The sequence below is a fragment of the Rhinopithecus roxellana genome, chromosome 11 (assembly GCF_007565055.1).
Source record: "Rhinopithecus roxellana isolate Shanxi Qingling chromosome 11, ASM756505v1, whole genome shotgun sequence".
In the NCBI taxonomy this organism is placed as follows: domain Eukaryota; kingdom Metazoa; phylum Chordata; class Mammalia; order Primates; family Cercopithecidae; genus Rhinopithecus; species Rhinopithecus roxellana.
In genome coordinates, this window is record NC_044559.1 from 46,934,429 (window position 1) to 46,957,217 (window position 22,789).

At 47.6% G+C, this 22,789-nt stretch overlaps 1 protein-coding gene across 3 annotated transcripts in view; it reads left to right on the forward strand.

The window, feature by feature from the left end:
* The window catches only part of DOCK1 (dedicator of cytokinesis 1), a 548,347-nt gene that overhangs the window by 106,247 nt on the left and 419,311 nt on the right, over window positions 1-22,789 (forward strand). For all 3 annotated transcript variants that reach the window (XM_030941069.1, XM_030941070.1, XM_030941071.1), the window contains exons 13-19: window positions 2,642-2,767; window positions 7,035-7,159; window positions 8,514-8,612; window positions 10,196-10,268; window positions 15,496-15,599; window positions 15,985-16,168; window positions 21,449-21,546. In XM_030941069.1, coding sequence (XP_030796929.1) covers window positions 2,642-2,767; window positions 7,035-7,159; window positions 8,514-8,612; window positions 10,196-10,268; window positions 15,496-15,599; window positions 15,985-16,168; window positions 21,449-21,546 — 809 coding nt within the window. The remainder of the gene's footprint in view (window positions 1-2,641; window positions 2,768-7,034; window positions 7,160-8,513; window positions 8,613-10,195; window positions 10,269-15,495; window positions 15,600-15,984; window positions 16,169-21,448; window positions 21,547-22,789) is intronic.

The window sequence follows — 22,789 nt, forward strand, 5'->3', positions numbered from 1 at the left end:
AGGTGCGGGACTGAATCAAGAAGAGCTGCTCCCGTCAGGAGCAGCCTGAGGTGCCGGCACTGCTGACGGGCTGTCAGTTATCTCCCAGTGCTGCCCAGTAGGCAGGCTGCTGGAGGACAGGCCTGCGACTGTCTCAGTCCTTCCACCCAGGGCAGGGCACTGAGCTGAGGGTGATGGAGGGCGGGTCCTCCTCTCAAGGCATCTGGAGAGGGGACAGCTGCACACACACACACAGAGACAGATACAGACACATGCACACACACAGATACACCACACACACACACACACAGATGCTCACGCACGCACGCACACACACACACACAGATACATCACAAACACAGATACACATGCACAGATACACCACACACACACACACACACACACACACACAGATACAGACACATGCACACACACAGATACATCACACACACACACACAGAGATACATCACAAACACAGATACACATACACAGATACACCACACACACACACACATCACAAACACAGATACACATGCACAGATACACCACACACACACACATGCACAGATACATCACAAACACACACACACATACACAGATACACCACACACACACACAGATACACATACACAGATACATCACAAACGCACACCACAAACACAGATACACATACACAGATACACCACACACACACACACACAGATAACATACACAGATACACCACACACACACACAGATACACACACAGATACATCACAAACACAGATACACATACACAGATACACCACACACACACAAATACACATACACAGATACATCACACACACACACCACGAACACAGATACACATACACAGATACACCACACACACACACAGATACACATACACAGATACACCGCACACACACACAGATACACATACACAGATACACCACAAACACACACCACAAACACAGATACACATACACAGATATACCACACACACACACACACAGATACACGACAAACACAGATACACATACACAGATACACCACACACACACACACAGATACATCACAAACACAGATACACATACACAAATACACCACACACATACACACACACACTCACACAGATATAGACACCACAAACACACACATGCACATACACAAACATACACACAGACACCGCAAACACATACACACACACAGTTACAGACACCATAAACACAGACACACACACCAGATACAGACACCACAAACACACACACAGATACACCGCAAACACACAAATACACCACAAACACAGACACACAGATATAGACACACACACACACGGATATAGACACAGACACGCACATAGACATACATACCCTCACACACACATACAGATACACACATAGACACAGATACAGACACAGACAGATACAGACACAGATACAGAAACACAGGCAGACACAGATTTAGCCACACACATAACACATACACATAGGCACAGATACACAGAGCCACACACACAAACACACAGACACACATGGGCACAGACACACATGGACACACAGACACACACACACAGATACACACAGACACACAGAGACTCACACAGACACAGACACACACACACACACTGCACAGTCACAGGCATGCATGCATACCCATGCTAGTAGCAGAAGTGAGGACAGAGGCTTTGATGTTCTGAGGGGCAGATGAGGCCCTACCGAGCTGAGTGGGGGAAGCAAGCAGGCGGCCCCGCCGAAGCCTCAGGGATAGAGTGCCCCCGTGTGCCAGCCCCTTCCCGTGGGGGGAAATGCCGTCACAGAAGATAGCTCAGGCCGACCCCTGCCTGCCCCTGCCTTTGACTTGTTGGAAGTGTCTGGCTTGTTTCCTCGTACTGTTGCCTCCTATTTGATTGCTACTCAGTATTTATATAAACCACAGTTCTTCATCAGCCTTGCAGGGAGGAAGAGCCCGTACACACGCCCTTACATAGACCCCACCAGGTTCACTGCCCTCTCCCCAGGACACCCCTGGCATCTAGGTTTAGAGGCTTTGAAAGTCTTCATTTTTCTCTTGGAGAAAAGAGCCAAGAGCAGCTGGAGCTTTGTTCTCTTTTGCTGTGTCACTGTGGTACAGAGGGCCTGGCCTCCACAGGCTGCATCTGTCCTGGCTGGGGAGGGCTGTCCTGCTGTTGGCCCTGCAGCCTGATGTTCCTCTGCTCGCCCAGGTTGTGTGATGCTGCTTAGCTACTTGAAACTTTGATGGGTTCTCAAAACTGTGAATTCACCTCCAGAATCCTCCCCTGCCTTTGTCTTTCCTGGGAGATTAGAAAATGACAGACTTCTCAGCCCCCTCCCGGGAAAAGATGGCCTGCTGATTTATCTTAAATGTCTACACACTCAAAAGAGACATTGGTCCTTGGCAGTCCCCAGCAGCACAGCGGGTGCACAGCAGCTGCTGATGTGCGTTCAACTGCCTGTGAGTCACCCTAGGGCAGGGCTAGCATCCCAGCTCGTTGGATGCATGGACTCCCCACGAAGGGCACCTTTTTTGCCTTGCCCATATTTTTTCTCAAGATATTGAATTGTGAATTAAAAGTCTCTTGTTCATTGAAATTGGTTTCGTGAAAACTTCTAAAAATGCATAGGATAAAATGTGACTTAACAGCATCCATTGTTTTTTCAGGTTTGTGGGTAACATTGAAATTACTTCCTGGAGATATCCATCAGATCCGAAAAGAGTTTCCGCATTTAGTGGACAGGACCACAGCTGTGGCTCGAAAAACAGGGTTTCCGGAGATAATCATGCCTGGTAAGAACTGGCTCATCCAGGGCTTCTGAGCATGGCATGGGGGTAGCCGGCCACGGAGAATGACGTGTGGGCAGCATCATGTATGAGCTCTGGCTAGGAAAGGGCTCAGCTCCTGGCAGGTGACCCTGTAAGCCCCAGCATGGTTATAGATCATGGGGCTGTGACCGGAGTGGTAGAATATGCTCCCTGGCCCCCTGTACCCCTGGACGGATCAGCTCTCCCCAACTACAAGGGTTGTGTGAGGGGGACGTGGGCACCCAGCGAATGTCTGGGTAGACATCAGGTCAAAAGAAGGAAAGAGGTCAGAAAGGGAACTGCCCAAGGTGGAGCCCACCTTAGGACAAATGTCAGGGTTGGATGGTTGCTGAATGGAAATGTCTGTGCCTTTACCCGCTCACTTGGTGTACGTTATACTGGCATTGCTCCATGAATTCTAAGTTTGAATTCTAAACTGACCAAACAATAACAGGATTTCCGTGTTAACTCGTATTTATATAATACATTTCAGTTTCCAGATAATGTTAATAATAACCTGATTTGATCATCAAGAGATCTTTGGAAGCATGTTGATTTGTATCCTTTCTATCCGTGTGATACTTTTTGGTTTGCAAGTAATGCTTACGTGGCTTGGCCGGGCATAGTGGCTCATGCCTGTAATCCTAGCACTTTGGGAGGCTGAGGCGGGGGGATCACTTGAGCTCAGGAGTTCAAGACCAGACTGGGGAACATGGTGAAACTCCTTCTCGACAAAAAAATTAAAAAATTAGCTGGGCGTGGTGGTGTGTGCCTGTCATTCCAGCTACTTAGGGAGCTGAGGTGGGAGAATCACTTGAACCTGGGTGGTAGAGGTTGCCATGAGCACAGATCGTGCCACTGCACTCCAGCCTGGGTGATAGAGTGAGACCCTGCCTCAAAACAAAACTTAACTTGAACCACGTGAGGCTCTTGGAAGCCCACAAATTGCTGTTGAGTTAATTCCTATCCAGATTAAACTGTAGCCTAAAGTCACTCAGCTGATGAGCCGTGGAAACGAGGACAAACTACCCCACGTTCAACATGGCCTCCTTATATAGGCCTCTGCTATATAGCTAGGAGAGTGGTGGCTTTTCAGGGTGCATGCTGTAGGAGTTATTGTTTTGCTTTAGCACAACTTCAAGACTCGTTCTTTCTACTCCTTTTGTCTTTCAGGGCTGTTGTGGGTCATTGAATAGTGGGTCTGGTAAATCCGTATGAAAGACATCTAGATTGGTTAGGCTAGATACTAGCTAGGCTTGCCTGTACAGGAAGAAAAGCATGACGTTTAGTCAATTCTGAAGCTATTGCTTGTGTGTGTCAAGTCTATATGCAGCAAATTAATTTAGGTTTATTAATGGGAGTGGGCTAATTTGTATACCTATTATTTGTATTTGCATTTGAGATGCAGATTTATAAATGAGGATGAAGCGGTTGGCAATATGCATTTATCTTGGCGTCCTTAGGATGTCCTGATGTTCAAAGGGAAGCTCAGAAGCTTCCAGTTCATGCCAACAGTATTTCCCTTATGATGGATAGACTTAAAAACTAAGTCTAGGCCTGGTGTAGTACCAGGTGAGCACCTGTAGTACCAGGTACTAGTGAGGCTGTGGTGGGAGGATCCCTGGAGCACAGGAGGTCAAAGCCACAGTAAGCCATGATCACAACCACGGCACTCCAGCTTGAGTGACAGAGAGAGACCCTGTCTCAAAAAAAAAAGTAACTCTAAACTTGTAGATCATCTCATGATAGATTCATAGGGAAGCGATTTGGTTGACCATTGTTCTGGCAGTTTCCATGTGCTAAGTCCTTGGGTATGTATCTCATAGGAAGGGAGTCTAGCTAAGGTGGGTCACCTGTGTTCTCTGTTGGCCGAGTAATCACTGACCAGGCTGTGGGCACCAGAGAGAGAGAGTGTGGGCAGTTATCAGTCTGTCTGCCTGCCGTTAGCCTGCAGAGCCTGTGATCGCCTGGTTTGGTCACTGTTTGCGCATCTTCTTTGGACAGCGGAGAGCCTGTCCTGTCACCCAGCGGCCTGCTCTGCTACTTTCTCATGGCTCACCGGACTCCTGGAGTCCTTCTGAAGGATCCAGGCAGGCAATACCAAGTTTTCCTTTGAGCTGGGAAGGTAGCAGGAGTTCACTATGTCTGCTTCTAGTTCCTTCTTCCCCAGAATGTTCTGTAACCTGGGGAGGCATTTGATGAGGGTCTATGGTGATTGCCCATCTGTGGGGTTTGCCTATTGTAAATGAGGTCTTACTTCTGAGCTGGCCCTGGAGTAACACACTCGAGGTATACTTGGGAGCGAGGCTGTGGGAGTTTCACCCTGTCACCCAGGCTGGAGTGCAGTAGCATGATCTCAGCTCACTACAACCTCTGCCTCCTGGTTTCAAGCAGTTCTCCTGCCTCAGCCTCCAGAGTAGCTGGGATTACAGGCACACACTACCATGCCTGGCTAATTTTTTTATTTTAGTAGAGACAGGGCTTCACTGTGTTGCCCAGGCTGGTCTCGAACTCCTGAGCGCAGGCAATCCACCCGCCTCAGCCTCCCAAATTGCTGGGATTACAGGCATGAGCCACTGCACCCGGCCTTGAAGTTCCCTTTTGATGATGGTGTTTGCGCCTTGATAGAATTTTTAGGCTGAGAGATCAGGTAGTTTATGCCTTTGCTATCAATGAGGCTGTTTAGTGGTGCTGGCCTTGGAGGCTAACTTGTCCAAGGTCACACAGCTAGTGAGCAACAAGTCTTGGCTGGGTGGCCTTGCGTCTGCCCCTCGCCCTGTGCTCCATGGTTCTTAACTTCTCTTGTGGTCAGTATCAGCAAGCGGCAGCCTGCGCCTCCTTCTGTACAACTCCTGTGGCTGTGGTAGCAACCCACTGGGATTATTATGATAATGACTTTTAAATGAAAGCTTAATTTAATAGTTGGACACATTAAAAGCCAAAATAGAGCAGTTTAAAAGAAAAAAAAAAACAACAAAAGCAAAAACAAGAAAGCAAGGAATCCTTAAGGGGTCCTTGGTCTTCAGCCAGAGTGGGCATTTGGTGCGCCTGATGGAACAGCTCTTTGGCTCCGTGGGAGAGCAGGTGGTCAGGGCGTGGGAGGCGGCCAGGCAGGCAGCAGACGAGCAGTGGCTGGGAACGAGGCTTCCTCTAAATCATGTTGCTAATGAAGCTTGTGAAGTTCTCCCAGTCGGGCCATTACCAGGGGCTTCCCATGTTCTCAGTAGGAAGAAGAGTCTTGAGCTCATTTCTTGTGTTTCCCCCCCCCGCACCCCCATAATTAAAAGCCCATCTCACTTGAAAATAGACAGGTCTGTTTTGTTCTTCTCTCTGTGGTCCCCATTTGGGATCCTGACAGCTGCCTGCCAGAAAGGAAGAGCCCTGCAGAAACTTTCTGCCTAGACCCATTTTTCCTCCCTGATCCTAGGCTGGTGATCCTCATTCTTTTTTCTTTCTTTCTTTTTTTTTTTTTTTGAGACAGAGTTTTGCCCTGTTGCCGAGGCTGTAGTGCAGTGATCTCGGTTCACTGCAACTTCTGCCTCCTGGGTTCAGGCGATTTTTCTGCCTCAGCCTCCTGAGTAGCTGGGATGACAGGCCTGCACCACCATGCCCAGTAGCTGAGTTTTGTATTTTTAGTAGAGATGAGGGTTTACCATGTTGGCCAGGCTGGTCTTGAACTCCTGACCTCAAGTGATCCACCCACCTCGGCCTCCCAAAGGGTTGGGATTATAGGCGTGAGCCCCCGCGCTTGGCCGGTCCTCATTGTTCCTCAGCTGATTAACTTCTGGAGTTGTGCTTTTAAGAAGAATGCATAGGAGGCAGCCTCGCCAGTTATCTGGGAGTGCCAGTGGATACTGCGATATTCCTTGGCTACCGAGGACTCAGACAGCTGTAGCCAGCTGTCTAACAAGGGACAGTGGTGTGGGCTGCCATGGGCAGTGGATGCCATCAACAGTATTGGAGGCCCTCTGGTTGCTGGCTGCCCCCAGAGGGGTAGAGTGTCCTCTGCCCAGATGAGAACCAAGCAAATCATTAGAAGCTTTGAGATTTTTCCTCTTTCTAGAAAGTTTTATGATGAGGAAAATTGCTCTTGTCATGTATTTAAATGGTAAGACTGTTATGTAGACAACATTTCGTAATCATCTAATACGTATTTGTAGTAGTTTATGAGGATAGGTAGACAGTCTTGCAAAATTCACAGTTATGCTGTGAATAATGAATTGGTTTTAAACGTATGGTCTCTCCCCCTTAGGTGATGTTCGAAATGATATCTACGTGACATTAGTTCAAGGAGATTTTGATAAAGGAAGCAAAACAACAGCGAAGAACGTGGAGGTCACGGTGTCTGTGTATGATGAAGATGGGAAGCGATTGGAGGTATTTATTGTGCTGAGGGCTCATCTGTAGTGTTTCAGTTTTACTTGCCAAGTGCTCACCTTGGCTCTGCTACAGCCTAGAAGTTGTCACAGGTGGGGCTTTGGAATTCCATTTCTTGGGATTGGCGTCGGTTCTTGCTTCCCTTTCTCTAGCTTGCCATGCAGGACCTGGGGTCCTCTGATCCTGGCAGCTGGCCTATCTCAGGAGATCCCTGTGGCCTTTTTTTTTTTTTTTTTTTTTTGAGACCGAGTCTTGCTCTGTTGCCCAGGCTGTAGTGCTATAGGTGTGTGCCAACATGCTGGGCTAGTTTTTATGTTTTTTAGTAGAGATGGGGTTTCACCATGTCGACCTCAAGTAATCTGCCTGCCTCGGCCTCCCAAGGTGCTGGGATTACAGGCGTAAGCCACTGCGCCTGGCTGGATCCCTGTGGTCTTGACCACCTTTGCCCAACCTTATCATGGAGTCTCATTTGCTGTCATAAACCCAAGGCCCAAAAGTCTAGCAGTCACGCTAGAAGTACAGATATCATCATTATCATTTGAGAGATGAAGAAATGAAGGCCCTAAGAAATCAGTTAAATTGCTCAGGGTCAGAGAGCTAGCGAGAGGTAGAACTGAGCACCTGCCCATGACAGCTGGAGCTCTGACCTCATGCTCTACCTACCAGTGGTCACGAACATCTGCTTCCATGGCCACAGCAGCCTGCAGGGTCCACCTGGGAGATACGCAGAAGCTGTTGCCTCCTCTGATGACCAGAGGTCAAACCAGAGCTGCTGTCCCTGTGAGGTGCCTGTTTGCACCAGGGCTGGAGGCCTGGGCTTTTCTGGGCCCATGGGGTTGTGCTTAAGGCTCAGTGTCGCCGAGAGAAGCATGATGTCTTTCTCTCTGGGTGAGCCCTGTCCAGCATCACTGCCTGCCTTGTCACCCTGGAAACATAGGTGCTGGCCTTGCCACTGGTCTTTCTGGTCGGAGTGAAGCAAACAGTGTTCATGGCTGGAGGAAGGAGAGGGGAGGGTTCCCACCTTTTAGTCTACAGTCCCTCACCCTAGACCTATGGGATGGATCAGGCAACTTCCTGCAGATCCTAATGTTGAAGTTATTAGGATTGAGGGTCTGGGGGCGATGGAGGTCTGTGTCATCCCCATATGTCATAACTGTCAAGATCTTTAATGTGTGAGAACAAGGGTTGGAGCTGGCCGCTGGCTTCGGGTGGATCTGTGCTTCCGTTGCTGGGAACACTTCATTTGTGGTGGGGTGTGTTGGTGTTCTTGGAGCGTACCTGTCCTCCCGCGTATATGTATATGGTGTCCAGCTCTATGAGGTCTTACGTGAGCTCTTTATGTCTTCTTTTAAAGCATGTGATTTTCCCGGGAGCTGGTGATGAAGCGATCTCAGAGTACAAATCTGTGATTTACTATCAAGTAAAGCAGCCACGCTGGTTTGAGACTGTTAAGGTATTACTTACATGGTCATTTTATCACATGGCACTGATGATGAAATGCTCATTTGTAACCCAAGGAAACATCCTAACATCCTCCTCAGCCTGGGAGCTGCTCTAGGCAGGCAGAGTGTCTCCCAACAAAGTCATTCAAGGTTGCTAAGGAACCATACTGGCGTTTCTTAGAATACGTTTACTCTCATCTCCTTTTGGACGTAAAAATAGGACTTTCATGGAGACAAATGACAGAGTCTTTTTAAGATAGCTATTGTCTTTCTCTTCGCAGTACTGTTTTATGTGTGGCGTGCTGTCTTTACACCAAACAAAAAAACTGAGCTGCCAGCCTGTGGAGGTCATTACTGGGGAGTCGGATCCTGTTCTGTAGCACTGACGTGGTACATTTTCATAATGCAGCGTGCTCACATCTCCGCCATGGAGTAAACACTGTCCCGCCCCCAAGAGCCTGAATATTTGAAAACCAGGCCAGGGACTGGCTCTGGAATACAGATGTTTGATGTGAGAATTAGGGACAATTTTTGCTTAGAGGCAGCATGTATTATGTCTTTTTTCTTTGAGTGTAATGTGTCAACAGGAAAGCTTTCTTGGTGCAGCTGTGGGCAGGTCACCACAGCTGTGGAAGGAGTGTAGACCCTTCCAGGTTGGGGCTAAGAAGAAAAACGGCAACTTTTTTGTTTTTTGTTTTTTGAGATGGAGTCTCGCTCTGTCACCCAGGCTGGAGTGCAGTGGCGCAATCTCGGCTCACTGCAAGCTCCACTTCCTGGACTCAAGCGATTCTCTTGCCTCAGCTTCCTGAGTATCTGGGATTACAGCCATGCACCATGGCACCTGGCTCATTTTTTTGGTATTTTTAGTAGAGATGGGGTGTCACCATGTTGGCCAGACTGGTCTCGAACTCCTGAACTCAAGTGATCCACCCTCCTCAGCCTCCCAAAGTGCTAGAATTACAGGCATGAGTCACCACGCCTGGTCAAAAAACGGCAACTTTTAAAAATAGAATCTTGGCCGGATGCAGTGGCTCACACCTGTAATCCCAGCACTTTGGGAGGCTGAGGTGGGCAGATCACCTGAGGTCAGGAGTTCGAGGCCAGACTGACCAACATGGAAAAACCTTGTCTACTAAATATGCAAAATTAGCTGGGTGTGGTGGTGCATGCCTATAATCCCAGCTACCCGAGAGGCTGAGGCAGGAGAATTGCTCTAACCCAGGAGGTAGAGGTTGTGGTGAGCTGAGATCGTGCCATTGCACTCCAGCCTGGACAACAAGAGTGAAGCTCCGTATCAAAAAAAAAAAAAAAAAAGAAAACAAAAAAGAATCTTAACAGTAATGATTAGAGCATTCAGAAAAAAAAATCCAACTGTGTCACAGAGTCGGCTTGGCAACTGTTACAATATGATCTCGTTTAAATTTTGCAAAGGCATTTTGTCTTTGGAAAAATCATGTGGGGACTAGATGTACAGTATTTTCACCACCGCAGTGTAGCAGTGTTTACAGTTGTACCTGATAGCTCCATTTGAATAAAGCTGTTACGCTGGACGATATTGATCACAGTGCTTAAACTTCTTTTTCAATTCTTGAAGGTGGCCATTCCCATAGAGGACGTTAACCGCAGTCACCTTCGGTTTACCTTCCGCCACAGGTCGTCACAGGACTGTGAGTAGTCAAGCACTTTCTTCCCCCAAGGATTTTTAAGGGAGAACTGGGGGAAAGCGCGAGAGGCCACTCTCAGTTGTTCTGGAACTTGCTATCGTAACACAGTAAGGCTCACTTCCCACCGGAACCTATTCCTTGGAAACATTCTCCTCTCTTTTTCCTTGAGCAGATCTCAGGAGATCTTAATTTCTTTCTCCAGTTCCTCCTACCCAGTGTTGCTGGTCCCCTTCTTTCTTTTGCTTTCCAGGCTTCTGTGTTGACTTGTCATTCACCCATGTCATCCATCAGAAGAGTTACCGAGCTGTAACAAATACCTCTCAAACATGGGCTCTTAAGGCCCCCTGTTTGGAAACTGGAAATCTGGAACCCTTTTTGTCTTTGGTGGCCCTTGCTGTCTGGAGCTCAGGGATGGCTTTTCTCATAGACATTTCTCTGATACTAACCGTGATGCCAAGACTTTAGGAGGAAAGAACTGCTATAGGAATCGCTCTCCTTCAAAAAGAATTTACTATTGATGACTGAAGTTTGTTCCATCACATTTTGTTAAATTAATTGTCAACTAAAGCTGTAGCCCTGTGCTAGACTTAAAGATACCACAGAAGGAAAACATGATTCTTGTCTTTCAGGGTGTGTGTTTCTTTGGCATTGGGAACTGAGACATATTAATATTTGGGACAGTAAGTGGCAAAGAGAGTTGACTACAGGCTTGTGTGCCACAGGCAGTTAAAGGAAAAGAGTGGTGTGGAGGGCAGTCACTGATGAGCCCACTGGGGTCGCACCGTGCAGTGGGCAGTTTCAGGTTCTGTGTACTCTGGAAGGAGCTTAAGCATGAGCCTCTTCTATATCTTCATTTGAGGATAAGAATACCTTCCTGGCTGGTGCCGTGGCTCACACCTGTAATCCCAGCACTTTGGGAGGCCAAGGTGGAAGATTGCTTGAGCCCTGGAGTTGGAGATCAGCTTGGGCAACACAGTGAGGCCCCATCTTTACTGGAAAATCAAAACAATTATCCTGGTGTGACGACGTGTACCTGTAGTCTCAGTTGCTCAGGAGGCTGAGGCAGGAGGATTGTTTGAACCCGAGAAGCGGAGGTTGCAGTGAGCTGTGATTGTACCACGGCACTTAAGCCTGGGGAACAGAGTGAGACCCTGTCTTAAAACAAAACAAAACAAAACAAAACAAGAACAAAAACAAAAAAATCTTCCTCCTAGGGTATTCTTGAAGGTCAGGCAAGGTGGAGGCTGGCCACCTTCTGGCACAGTGCCTGCTATGGATAGGGGCTCCATGGTAGTTGCTGCTGCTGGGATAATGTGTTCATTCACCTGACTGTTTCTGGGGCCTGGCCTGCCCTGGGCCCTCCATGTGGGGTGGGTGTGCCTGGACAGGGGTGCTGCAGGAGAGCAGCCTGGAGAGCAAATGCGTGAGCACAGTCATGATGTTATGGTGTGCAGACCACCTTGTGGGACCATCGAGAAGCTTGGGCCTGCTGTTGTTCAGGGGAGTTGGGGAGGCCTGGTGTGTGAAGTCTGCAGAGCTGGGGTGCGGGCCCACGACGGTCAATGGCAGGTGTGTGTGTGGTGGGGCCTGGCCTGGAATGTGGCTGACTGGAGGGGTCTCGAGTAGCATGGGGTGCCTGGTGGTGGGTGGTGCATGGCCGGGGAGTGCGGGGCGGGGGGCGGCGGCTGGCAGCTGCTAAAAGCATCATTGCACTCCTGTCCTGTCCCAACAGTGCACGCAGGTCACGGGTTCAGTTACAAGGGCATCCGGGTTTATGTCTAATGGGAGAAGCAGGGGCAGGAAGGCCGCCTGCTTGGAAGGCAGTTCCCTGCCATCTCATCCTTGCCACAGGACCAGATCCAGGCCACTAGACCCCAGACCAAGTCAGATCTGCTAATGGTACACGACATCCTTGGTGGCCGAAGCTGTAGGATAATAATAACCATCAACAGATGTTGGCCATCGTTCACTGTGCTCTTACCATGTGCCTGACACAAGAAATTTATTGTGCTGTCTGGATTCATCCTCACAAGATTCCCATGTGGTATCAGTATTATTACTTCCCACATTACAGATGAGGAAATGGGCTTGGAAACCCCAGGTCAGGGGGTGAGAGTCACCCAAGTAGTTGGTGGAAGAACTTTGGTTCTAACCCAGGTCCTTGTGCCTGAGCCTTACGCTCCAGTGCCTTGGGGGAGTGGCGAGGCCACGTCCCTCCTTTGGCTTTTATTGAGTTCCTGCTGTATACACAGCAAGCTGCTGGAGTTTCTCCTCTTGCAGAGCTTAGGTTTGAGTTGAGGTTTGAGATTAGTTTGCAAGAACCAGCTAGGGTATGGCAGCCTGTGAGTATCACGTGAATTAGGCAGAGGTGTGATGTGGGCAGAGGGTGCTGGTGGAATAGGGGTGGCGGTGGGCACAGGTGTGTCCTCGGCCAAGGCGTGGTGGGCCAGCCTAGTGGGCCACAGTGCGCCCTAGACCCTCACCCTGAGGCCCATGGAGGAAGCAGGGTGAGGACAGGGTTCTGGAATCCACAGAGGACTTGTCTCAAAATCATGCTGTCATCTTTTAACAAGCTCATTCTCTCTAATTAATAAATTACACTAGGGCAGAGTGATAGCTCCTGTGGCATTTTAATTTTCAAAATCCTTGTTTTTCTTGTCAGTTTTAAGTACTTATTATAGACAAGATGCTATCACCCAACATACCAGGACACATTTGCATAATAAATGAAGTCTCGGTGGCCACAGCTGGTGGGATTTTGGAAAGATGTTGAGCATCGCAAGTGTGATGCCGATGAAAGCCTGGATGTTGGTCGCTGACCATGGCCTTTGGGGCCTCCCCAGCCAGCCCTGCATGCAGATACCTGGGGCAGAAACAGGTAGAAAGAGCTGAGGCCACAGTGGTCCCCGCTTGCTACCCTAAAGAGGAGGCCAGCAAAGGGAACAAGTGGTGGGATTTCTCACCTGGGATCTGCCCTTGGGATTGGAAAGTTTGGTGTTGATGGGTTGACCTAGTATCTTTCCAGCAACCTGTCAGCAACTCCAGGTGCACTAGACCATGTGGTCCGTGGAGCCCGGCAGACTTGCAGCTCTCAGTTCCAGCTGGCCAGGAGCTGAGTTTTCCGTGATTGTAGTGTGCTTGTTGGGTGGGGCGGCCTAGGGAATGGGCAGCTCTACCCACAGTCCAGAACACATGACCCCTACTGTGGTTCCTAAGGTTCTGTAAACTGGTCATGTGAACTGTCCACCTCGTGGTGGCTGCTAGTGAGCCTTCAGTAAAAATCAGTCCGTCAGTCCGTTCCTCGGATGTGAAGATGCAGAATGCTAATAAAAGGTGCACTTCTTGTACTACTGTCTGGTAGAAGCCATCTGTCGACCATTATTGCCCCATGTCCTTCTGAACCCTGGCTGTTTTCATGGAGGTGTGTCTTTTTTGTTGTCTTTTCCAAGTCCACCCAAACTTAGGAGGAACAGTTCTGTTCTTTGCTGTTTGTACCTTGAAATATTTTATGTACTCTGGTGCCCTTTTACAGAGTTATTTTTTTAGAATCCTAGGGTACTTACATTTTACTTCTGCTTCTTCCTGTGCTTTTTGGCTGGTTGATTATTCATGGAACCGTTTGATTTGCCAGGATGTATTGAGAACCCCCTGTGTGCAAAATACTGCTGGACACCAGGAAGGCAAAGGTGATAAGCCATGTGGTCTTGGGCAGTGGGATCTGAGGGTAAATATTTTGAGCCGCTGACTCAAGGCGGGTGGATGCGTCATTCTCCCTCTGTGATCTCTGTTCTTTCATCTATAAAGAGAAAGCTCTGAATCTGTAATTGTGGAGATAGTTTCTAGCCCTGGGCCTGTGTTTCTATGCTCTACTGAGATTGCAACTTGAGGAATCTGTGGCAGATCCATTTCTTCAGTCCATGTTCCTCATCTGTCCTGGTTCATCAGTCCTTCCTCGCCTTTGACTCTCGCTGCCTATCACCAGCCACACTGGCCTGCTGTCCCCAGATGTGCCACACCGGTCCTCGCGAGGGCCTCTGCGCTAGGTCTGCCTCTTCCCGCAGCTTTGACATCTTGGCTTATGTGCTGTCCAGCTTCTCAGAGAGACGTCTTCTGACCAAGAAATTGGATTGTCCCCGTTGTCACTGTGACCTCTTAAGAAACCACAATGTTTTTGTTTTCTTTATCATCTGAAAGCTCATTTGTTTGTTGACTGTCTCCCAAAGTGGCACAAATATGGATTGAGTACCTGTTGGGCACCAGGCACTATTTCATGTAATGGGAAATGGCAGTAAAACAAAAGGTCACTTACATTCCAGGGTCCGGTGGATGAAACCAACAAGAAATAGCAACAAGATCAACAAAATTCTCTCTCTCTCTCTCTCTCTCTCTCACACACACACACACAGACACACACACACACACACACACACACACACAAACACACAACACACATGTCAGGTAGTGATAAGAATTATAAAGAAAACTAAATCAGGTGAGAGGAAAGAGGGTGACTAATGGACTATTTTAGACAAGATGTGGTCACTTTGGAGGAGGTGACATTTTGGCAGAAACGTGAATGAAGTGAGTGAGCCCCACATGCAGATACCTGGGGGATGAACTTTCTCACCAAAGGCAGCACAATTTCACGTGGAGGTCGTTAGTACGTTGGTAATTCATGTGATGGATACTGTAAGGCAGGAATTGATTTTAGTTTTCTGTATTGACGCGAAGTTTCCTTGGTGGAATGGTCTGCCCCTTCCCAGCCTCTGTTATTTGCTGTGGCCTCTTGTTTCCAGGCCCTGTTCATTTCCGCTGGTCTGGGCGTCCTAGGTTAAAAGCACACAGTCTTTCTTATTGTCACTTTACAGTTACTCTTGCTTCCTAGTGTTAACGGGCTTTCCTCGGCCTTCTTCAAGACCATGCTGCTCTTCTTGGCCCTTTATTCTGGAATCCGTTTTCACGTTCCAGGAAAAAATCTCTTCTATGAGATTTTGATTAGAATGGCTTTGAATTTACAGATTAATTTGAGAACAACTGATCCCTTTATGCTAGGAGTCTTCTTACTTGTCAGCATGGTCCATTTTTCCACATGTTTATTAGATTGACTTTAATGCCTGTTGGCGTAATTTTGTAATTGTTTTCATGAAGGCAGCCTTTGTAGTATCTTATAATGTTATTTTGTCATGATAATTGAAGGCAGTCATCAATTTTTTTGTTTTTTGTTTTACAGCTAAGGATAAATCTGAGAAAATATTTGCACTAGCATTTGTCAAGCTGATGAGATATGATGGTACCACCCTGCGAGACGGAGAGCATGATCTTATCGTCTATAAGGTATCTGGTTGCATTGGTGCAATATTGCTGCTATAGACAATTTCAGTCTTTTCTGGGCTTCCTGACCCGAACCAACATTTCCCATCATTGTGAGGAAGCTGCTATGTAGCTACATTTATTTATGTAAATGAACATTTCCGATGACCAGCCCTCTTGTTGTTCCGAACAGGAAAGGATGATATACAATATAACAATAGGTGCCATATAAAAATGCCATGAACATGAATTATGCTGCAGGAATAAGGGAAATTATTAAAATGTGTATTTAATATGATAAAAAGCAATTATGATGGTTACAAGGATTAGGGATAACAAAGGATGGCAAAAAATAGGTGTGTTGCTGTTTGGGAATTGCCTTTGACATATGGCATGACTAAACCCACAGGCCGAAGCGAAGAAGCTGGAAGACGCAGCCACGTACTTGAGTCTGCCCTCCACGAAGGCGGAGTTGGAAGAAAAGGGCCACTCGGCCACGGGCAAGAGTATGCAGAGCCTTGGGAGCTGCACCATTAGCAAGGACTCCTTCCAGATCTCCACGCTCGTGTGCTCCACCAAACTGACCCAGAATGGTGCGTTTGAGAGGAGAAACCCATTCACCTCAGGAGCTCTGCCTCAGTCCCGTCTTTTCCACGCTCCTTCCTGTGTGGAGGTGTCCTCTGTAGGCGTATGAACGTCACCCGTCAGGCATTCATTGCATTGGGCTGTGATGATCTATCAATGCATAGAAGGTGGCATTCGTTGTAATTTAAAATTCACACTTCTACTCTGGTCTAAGGGTTATTCTTTTTTTTTTTTTTTTCCCAGACGAGGTCTCATTCTTGCTCTGTTACCCAGGCTGGAGTGCAGTGGTGTGATCTCAGTTCATTCCAGCCTTGTCCTCCTGGGCTCAGGCCATCCTCCCACCTCAGCTTTCCATGTAGCTGGGACCACAGGTGTGCAGCATCATGCTTGGTGGTTAATTTTAGTTTTAATTTTTATAGAGATGAGGTCTCACTTTATTGCCCAGGCTATTCCCAAACTCCTGGGCTCAAGCAGACCTCCCGCCTCGGTCTCCCAAAGTGCTAGGATTAGAGACATGAGCCACTGTGCCCAGCTGTGTTATTCTTAAAGGGAGATAAAGCAATGGATTTACTTCTTAAAATGATTTTTGGCCAAAGGAAGGTAGCGTGGCATAAAGGAAAGTGCACGAGATTTGGAGTCAGACCAAAGACCTGGAATCGAACCGTAGCCCTGTGTTAACCCTGGGGATGCCCTTGAACAAGGGTCTTCTGCATGTTTCGGAGTCTTATCTTTCTTGTCTGTTGATACGGGAGTAGTTCCTGCCTCAAAGGGCTTAGTGAGTGTTACATGAACAGTGGGCTGGGAGCTCATCTCCCTCTTTATGTCTTCCCCATTCTCAGCTACTCTCTGTGATAATTACCAGTTATCTTTATTTTTAAAAGCTGATTTGGATGATACTTTCTAGCCCTCCTCGTGGTGTGGGATAAGGCACCCCCTGCTGACTCCCACACCCCAAAGCTCAGCCCTAATGTGGTAGATCACTCATCCATCAGCTGGTGCCGTGCCCTTGTGTGGCAGTTGGCCGACTGCTTTGAGTGCCTGCACCACCACTGCTTGCAGCCTCTCCAGTGACATTGCTGTCCAGCCAAGGGTACTTCTTATTCAGAGCACACTGATGTTGTTGCTGTCACTCTGTCTGGAAGAGGCAGAAATCCTACATTTAAAAATTGCATCTTCCAAATGCAGCCGTATCACAGCTGTGCAGAGTGACTTTATGCTCTCTTGAATCAGAGCTTGAAAACCCAATTTTTTCCTCTTAACTGCTCGATACGGATTTTGATTATTAATGTCTGTTGCTATCATGAATTGTGTTTCTGGGGGGTTGTCCGTAAATCATGGCAGTAGTTTTGGATTTGCCGAAGGGACAGTCATCGTTTGGACTTTAATAGGGTAAATACAGGACAAAAGTAAAGCCATCGTCTGAAAGTCAGGACATTGTAGTGGAGCATGCAACATGCACTGAGTGTGCTGTGTGTTTGGATGTGCCAGCCCTGGGTCAAATGCTTTTAGATCTTGCCGTTTCTGCACTTTGCACTCTGTTGTTCTGGGCTGCACTTTCCCACTGCTGGTCTGCTGAGTAAACTTCTTGGTGTGGGAGCAATAAGTCTCTTAAGTGCCTTAAGCCTGTTGGGATACTTTTATATTCCATTTGCATACATGTCTCAAACCATTTATGAAGTGTCCTAGCTTGTGGTTGTGTAGTGGTCTCCATGAGCAAATGAAAAGCCTTACCTGGGGGTGGAATTCCCGTTCATGCTGCTGATAAAGACATACCTGAGATTGGGCAGTTTACAAAAGAAAGAGGTTTAATGGACTCGCAGTTCCATGTGACTGGGGATGCCTCACAATTGTCGTGGAAGGCAAGGAGGAGCAAGTCACCTCTTACGTGGATGGCCTCAGGCAAAGAGAGAGAGAGAGAGCTTGTGTAGGGGAACTCCTCTTTTTAAAACCATCAGATCTCATGAGTCTTATTCACTGTCACGAGAACAGCACAGGAAGGACCTGCCCTCATGATTCAATTACCTTCCACCAGGTCCCTCCCACAACACGTGGCAATTCAAGATGAGATTTGGGTGGGGACACAGCCAAACCATATCATGTGGTGCGGGGCTCAACTTGGGACTTGGTTATGGAAAGGATGCCCCCCTGTGACATGTTAGTCTCTGGATGTGGCCTTGATAGCTCCACTTGCCTGACAGATGACAGCATCCAGAGCCTCATTTAACCCAAAAGTGACATCTCCAGGTGGGCCACACTTCAGCATTTCAGTAGGTGCCATGTGTTGCAGTGCTCATGGTGCAGGAAACCGTCGTCTCATACTTGGGTCGTGTTCCAAAAGCATGCTTGGAAGTCATTACTTGGAACTTGATCATCTTTCCCCATTCACAGCAATGCTCTGAGCTGCAGTTAGGTGATGAGGCCCATCCACAGAATGCTTCTTAACCCTCATGACCCTGGAGAAGGGACTGTGGACCAGGACATCCCACCCCCGGGGGGTGGGGTCAGTGGCGATCCCTCCTTTCCCCTTCAAGCTTCTTGAGTCCCACCAGCTGCAGAGTAATCCCCTCCCCAGACTGAGGGAGAGGGCACCCTGCTCTCAGCAGCAGCTGTTGCCGGGCAACAAGGAAATTCCGACGTGGTGCCGCTCACCGGGACTGACGGGAAATCTGTCTTTCATTTCACACCAGCCACGGTTCCCCTTCTCAGGATTGTGGCATGTCAGGTGTGTACAAGATGGAGCTGCCCCAAATGGCATCTAAGCATCGACTCCCACATTCTCATTTGAGGGAATCATTTTTCTGAAACCATGATTTGTTCCTGGGAAGTTCCATTACTTAGGGAAATGCAGTGGCTGAATTATTCATTGAGGTTTGTATTAAACTTCTCTGTCCTCAGCATTATGCTAGATGCTGTGGGGGATATGAAAGAAGTATAAGATGTGATTCCTCTTCTCAGTTAACTGACTATATAATTAGAAAGGAGTCATGAATATGGGCCTGTGAGTCCCAGTAGTAAGGGCCTGGGGTGGGAATCTGCCTTGGGCAGCTTCATGGGGTCTGGACAAGCCCTGTTTTCTTCCAACACTCCCTTTGCTCCAAGGTGTTTTACTACTCATTAGCCCAATTGGACTTTGTCTCAAACTTACAACACAGCGTGCCACCGACTTTGAATGAAGGGGATCCACATTATTGTCTATTAGTGTCTATTAAGGAAGTACTGGTATTTCTTGTGAGATGGAAATCTCCCTTAACTCTAGGACCAAGAGTGTGTCTGGGCAGGAATGGAGCCTTTTCCATTACTTCACGTTCACTTAGAAATGAAGACATGTTGGCCAGGTGCAGTGGCTCACACCTGTAATCCCAGCACTTTGGGAGGCTGAGGCGTGAGGCTCACAAAAGCCCAGGAGGTTAAGACCAGCCTGGGCAACATGGCAAGTCCCTGTCTCTACTAAAAATTAGCTGTGCATGGTGGCATGCACCTGTAGTCACAGCAACTTGGAAGGCTGTGGTGGGAGGATCACTTGAGCCTGGGAGTTAGAGGCTGCATTGAGCCGTTGTTGTGCTCCTACATTCCAGCCTGGATGACAGAGTGAGACCCTGTCTCCAAAAAAAAAAAAAAGGAAACTGCTCAATTCCTCATCATCTCCTGGGATGACTGCTGCCATTTGTGCTTTTAGACTAGGCATTCTGCTAGGTGCTTTCTACACGTCATGTCAGTTAATTCTTACAGCCACCATGTGAATCGAGCATCATCATACCCATGGTTCAGATGAGAAGATTGAGGTGAAGTTACTTCCCGAGGCCAAGTGGTTGCTGAGTGCTGGTGTTTAAGCTCACACTTGGGTGTCTTCCACAGGACCTTTGGGTGTTCCTTTTCTGTCTCCCCATTTCTAACTGTTCGCTTTGTTAGTTGTACTTGGGGGTAGGGTCAAATAAATGAAAATGTATGTTTTGGAGCTTATTGTGTGCATGCCTTTTGTACAGTTTGATGCTGAAATTATAATGGATGTCTGTATTTCCTGATTTTCTACCTATAGTCACAATTAGAGTTTTTTTTTTTTTCTTCTTTTCTTCTTCAGTATTAACTCGGGTTTTGTATTTTGATTCTTTCTTTTATGGAGACAGTTTCTGTAGCTGAAGTTGGTTCTCAAGCATAAGGGTAAATTAGATGTACTTTGTTAATGGTATTTTTTCAAGTAATGGGATGTTAATATAACTTCAGGTGAAATTTGGGTAGGCATATGTACTTTCCTAGAGAGCTTTGGATCCTGTCTTCTTACCTTAAAGGATATCTTGGCCAGGCACGGTGACTCACACCTGTAGTCCCAGCACTTTGGGAGGCTGAGGTGGGTGGATCACCTGACATCAGGAGTTTGAGACCAGCCTGGTCAACATGGTGAAACCCTGTCTCTACTAAAACTAAAAAAAAAAAATTAGCTGGGTTTGGTGGCAGGTGCCTGTAATCCTAGCTACTCGGGAGGCTGAGACAGGAAAATCTCTTGAACCCAGGAGGTGGAGGTTGCAGTGAGCCGAGATCACGCCATTGCACTCCAATCTGGGCAGCAAGAGCGAAACTCCGTCTCAAAAAAAAGAAAAAGAATATCTTGATCCCTTAAACAAAAACATTTCTGGACACTGTCTTCTTCCACATTGAGTCTTTAAAAACCAGTATATTCATTCCTTGCTTTTTCTATAAAAAATGCAACAAACAAAACAACCATAAGAACCACAAATTTCTATGGAAGCCCAGACATGGTGAGGGGCGGAAGCTCGCTCAGTGCAGGCGTGGTCTCAGTTGTCCAGAGCTACTGTAGCTGCGGGGACTCTTAACCTTGCAGTCTCAGTACTTGAATTTGTGTTAGTTATTTTATTTATATCATCGATAAAAAAAATAGCGGCTTGTTCTTGAGCAGGAAAAACAAATCATTTGGTATCCAGGGCCTGGGCAGCGCTTTCTGGGTGAGCAGGCCTCTTCAGGTGTCGTGGTGCTCTGAAACTGCCTTCTTGTAGAATGGAAAGACAAGTTCTTTTTTAGTTTCCCAAATGCATTTTTAAAGCTTCTACATGGAAATCGTTTCATGGTCAATGTCGTTGGGAAGAATGAATTCAGCCGTACTAGGTGTTGAGTGTGTTGCTACAAAGGAATGGAATATTTAGCAGGTGAATCTTTTAAAATAGGGTTGATTTAGCTGTTCACGAAATTTTATAGAGAACCTCACTTAATGCACGATTAGCAGAGACAGAACAGAGTTCTTGCTGTGAAGAGCTGATTGTCATTTCTGTTTCCAGTGGACCTTCTGGGGCTCTTGAAGTGGCGCTCCAACACCAGCCTGCTGCAGCAGAACTTGAGGCAGCTGATGAAGGTCGATGGTGGTGAAGTAGTGAAGGTAACGTGCCCCGAGGGACTTTTTGGGTCTTTTTAAAAAATGTATATTAACAGAAGTAGGCAGTGACTCCAAAGGTAGTATAGGATTGTGGTTATACTCTCTTTAAAAAATAGTGACTTATGGGCCAGGAGCGGTGGCTCACGTCTGTAATCTTAGCACTTTGGGAGGCTGAGGCGGGCGGATCCCCTGAGGTCAGGAGTTCGAGACCAGCCTGACCAACATGGAGAAACCCTGTCTCTACTAAAAATACAAAATTAGCTGGGTGTGGTGGTGCATGCCTGTAGTCCCAGCTACTCGGGAGGCTGAGGCAGGAGAATCGCTTGAACCCGGGAGGTGGAGGTTGCAGTGAGTGAGCCGAGATCGCACCATTGCACTCCAGCCTGGGCAACAAGAGCAAAACTCCGTCTCAAAAATATAAAACAAAATAATAGTGACATACACCTCTAGGTGCACAGAGTGCTTCTTGGCTTCTGGTTTTGGGGGGACTGTCTGGGTTAGCCGTGAAGGAGACTGGCTTTGCAATCAACCTCATCGTGGGTTCTGTGTCCTCGTCCCACAGGTCCTCGCTGCAGGACTCACAACAGTTCAGTGGCCTCTTTAGGCCTCTCTTTCCCCTGAATTGAGAAGGAGGGTAACAGTAGTGCCTTCTGCAGGGTCACTGTGGAGCCTCAGGTCTTTTTACTGTTGTCATGATCCTTGTTACTGCCATCAGCACTCATACTGGCCTTGGCTTATGACTCCCCGAGATCCTCTTTAAGTGACCAGGACAGGTCTGTGGTGTGGTAGAAAGATCACGACACTGAGAGACTTGTCTGGGCCGTTTTCCTCCCATGGGCGGTTCTGCAGCAGTGTTGGGTGTAATTATTTATTTGGGCCCTGTGGCCTCAGCATCTTTATCTATGAGATAGGGCAGTCATGTTACATGGCCTGAGGTCCCTGGGAGCACTCAGCTTCTGGAATTCTTTATTCTGTAATTGTTTGTGGTTCTGATATTTTCGGCAGTATTAGGCTTTTCTATGCTCTCAGATACCCCCACAATTTGCTGGGACAACTTTTCATTGTACGTGAGGAAGCAAATTTCCATTTTTAGTCGGTTCTATTTTTGACCATGGGATGATAAAGGGGTCACTGGCACATGGCGTTCTGTAAGCGTAGACTCTCCAGCCAGGTCTGTGTGTTGCTGCCTCAGTTCCTCACCCTCTAGGAGAGGTGATTGCAGAAAGAGACGATCTTATCTCTGTAA